Below are 3,183 nucleotides of genomic sequence, written 5' to 3'. Positions count from 1 at the left end.
GAGAAGTGAGTGGGCAGGGATTGCTGTTGCCTCCCCTTATGTCCCCCTGGAGAACCATGAGCTCACACAGGCCTGGGCCACCTCAGCCCTGCCAGGCACTCATCCAGGGCACGGAGCAGACAGACAGCTGCTGCCAGCTGTGCTGCCCAGGCCAGGAATGGCCAAGCCCTGCGGCTCCCCTCCGGCCTTCATGCACAGGATGCATTCGGGTGGAGGCCTGGCACTAGGGCCAGCACAGAGGGAGGGGAAGCACACATGTGCATCAGCTGTGGCTGTCCAAAAGTACTTGGGCTCCAGGTTCTGCCCCAGGCATCTGACCTGCAACTTTCAGCAGTAGCCTAAGTAAGATAGGCAGATCCATGCCATGGGGAATCTGGCATCAAAACTTCCCGGATCTCTGTGGCAAAGAATTGATGTCACCTTCAAGTACCTCCTCCATGCTTGCCACTTGTTAGACATCTTCTGAAATCATTAGGAATAGATGCATCTCTTGGCAAGGGATTTAAATCTAATGGCTCTCCATGTCTTTTCCAACAGTCTCTTTGCACTCCTGTGATCTGGAGAGTTTATGTGTGGCTGGTGCTCTTGGTCATCTTTTGTATACCTTTTTTTACAGAGGTGAGTGCATCTGATTACCAACCATTCTCTAGAGCAAACAGGGGCTGGGTCTTTCTAGCCCTACCTGCAGCCATGCTCTCCTCCTGTCATAGCATAAACCCTCAAGCCTTTTTTTTTTCCCCTTAAGACTCAATGTATGCCAGTCAAATCCATTTTATGCAGCCTTGGGGATGATTCAGATCACAACCCTTAAGCCTTTAGAGAGGGAGGTGTAGTGCAGCTGCCTGGGAGGATCACGCTGCCTGGCTCACAGCAGGAGCCAGCCACAGCATGGGTCAGCTGCTTGGCAGTGATTTTGAAATGACTGTTTCCCTTTTGTCCTACAATTGACCAGGCTAGAGACTGCACTGGGTTGTGTCTCGGATATTGCAGTAATGATTAATCCCTGAAGTGCCCTGTGGGCTGGTACCAAAAATGGCAGAGAATGCTGCAGACAGATCCCAACTGGCCTCAAACAAATGCAAAAGACTTTGCAACAAAGAGCGGGGATGAGATTAGTCCCACCTGCAATCACAGTGATGGGCACTAGGTGAGACCCTGCAGCCACATGTGGGACTGCACAGTGCTGGGGCTTCCCCAGCTTACACTCAATAGCCCAGGTTTTCATCCTCTGGTGTGCAACAGATTCAGATACATGAAATCCCTACACTCAAATGCATAGAAGAGGATTTTATGGTAATATTATTTTGGTGGTTTTCAGATTTTATTAAGGCTTTGATTCGGTTATTTCAGAGTGGCTGTTGTTAGTAGGCCCAATGGCAGTTTTAGCAGAGGCTGGGCAGAAACCATCCACGGCCAGAGGCTCCCTGCCTTGCTCTGAGCTCTTCCTGACAAGCTGTCAGTACTCCTTCTCTCTGGATTTGCCCCTGAGCAAGCCCACCAAGACAGTGGAGACAACAGCAGCAGCTCCTACTGCCAGCATGCTACCAATTGCTATCTTGGCCTGTAAAGGGAAAGAAAAACATAGGCTAGAAGCATGATAAGCAATATTTACCCCTAGGCATGCTAATGAAAAGCAGGCAGGGATAATCAGGGCAGTTAAAAGAATGCAAAACATCTGTTCCATAAGCAGAAGAGGTTACAGTCTGGGTTTTAGCCTTAGGATGTGGCATTCAGTAAGAGGGCACGGTCAGGGTGCAGATAGACCACAGTGACCCTCCTGCTCCAGGGTGTCTGGTGAGACCAGAGGCAGTGCTGGTTTGGACCCCACACCTGGGACTTGGTTGTCCCCAGGCAGTGTGTGGGCTGTGTCCCTGTCCAGGGGCCCACAAGGAGCAGCAAGGAGGTGCTGTGTGAGGCACAGAGGGGCTTATCTCATGGTACTTACCTGGTCAGAGACACTCTCGCCATAGCGGAGCATTGTCACAAAGTGCTCACAGTTTTTGCCGAGCACATCATAGGTCACCTCCGTGTCAATGTAGCTCTCAGCACGCTTGATGATCTCCTTCACTGGGAGGGGGGTGCGGGAGCGGTCATACTTGTTGTTGACCTCCCAGTCATTATTTCCCACCACCTCCTTCAGGAGCTGCTTCTTCACCTTGGCCTTTCTTGTAAATATTGAGGCAGTGCTCACCAACAGAGATGGGGCCCCTTCATCTGGGAAAGGCAGGAAGGAGATAAGCCAGGCAGAACCTGTCCAGCCCCTCGAAGACCTCAGATGGCTTTCTGGCTGTGCCTGGAAAGGCCATCTATCTCCACACACAGGGTGGGTTCACCAGAAGCTCACAGAGGGAGACAGGGCTCCTGAAGCACGTTAACATCCCCTCTACACCCTGCCAGGCTGCACCAGCCTTACCTACAGGTGTCACGTTGAGGACATATCCATCCCCCAAGTAGAGGGCCCAGTGCTGGTAAAGTTGTCGCTTGATCTCGATCAGGTCGCCAGGCTCGGGGTGCTGCTTGCCATACGCCATCCCAGGAGCCTTCGGTCAGGACACGGCGGTGCAGCTGGTCTGGCTCAGCGCAGGGCCCAGCGGAGCGGGGAGGTGTGGGGTGTGCAGAGGCACCTGCCGGGACGGCAGGCACGGAGGGCGTTAGTGCCGGGCACCGAGGGCATGAGCTGCCGGAGCGGCGGCCCCTCCGGACCGGACCCGGCTCGGGGCGGCCGCTCCCGCCCGCTGGCGCAGGACAAGGCACGGAAGGGCCGCCCCTCCCACCCAGAGGATGAGGTCGGCTACCCCGCCAACGTCCCCGGCTCCATCTCCCCCCGCCGCCGCCGCCCGGTCCCTGCGCTCCCATCCCGCCCGCGCTCCCTTCGGGGCTCGGCTTGTGCCACGACCAGGCCCGCTCCGCTGGCCGGCCGCAGCTCCCCGGGGGTGCCCGCGGTGCCCAGCCTGTCCCCAGGCTCCGGGGCACCTCCGGGGCTCGCCAGAGCCGCGCCCGCCGCCGGCCCCCGACGGGGCCGCATCCTGCTGGCAGACGCCCGCTCGCATCCCCCCGCTCACCGCACCACCCGTCCCGCTGCTGCCGCGACCAGACTCCTGACCCGCTGGCACGCTATAAATAGCGAGGAGAAGGCGCTTGCGCAGATCCTGCCGGGATCACTGCCAGGACTATCCCGGAGCC

At 56.9% G+C, this 3,183-nt stretch overlaps 1 protein-coding gene across 1 annotated transcript; it reads right to left on the bottom strand.

Moving 5' to 3' along the window:
• Positions 1 to 1,272: 1,272 nt before the first annotated feature.
• Positions 1,273 to 3,183, bottom strand: LOC127468280 (phospholipase A and acyltransferase 1-like). The gene is made up of 4 exons (XM_051781273.1): positions 3,063 to 3,183; positions 2,414 to 2,624; positions 1,946 to 2,214; positions 1,273 to 1,561 (listed from the first exon to the last, which is right to left on the bottom strand). Exons 2-4 carry the CDS (start codon positions 2,529 to 2,531, stop codon positions 1,457 to 1,459), a joined length of 492 nt encoding a protein of 163 aa, XP_051637233.1. The 5' UTR covers positions 2,532 to 2,624; positions 3,063 to 3,183; the 3' UTR covers positions 1,273 to 1,456.

The sequence above is a fragment of the Manacus candei genome, unplaced genomic scaffold (assembly GCF_025592945.1).
Source record: "Manacus candei isolate 608988 ecotype Guabito, Panama unplaced genomic scaffold, ASM2559294v1 h1tg000015l, whole genome shotgun sequence".
Classification (NCBI taxonomy): Eukaryota; Metazoa; Chordata; class Aves; order Passeriformes; family Pipridae; genus Manacus; species Manacus candei.
The sequence above is the reverse complement of the archived record's forward strand: the minus strand, read 5'-3'. Positions and strand labels throughout refer to the sequence as shown.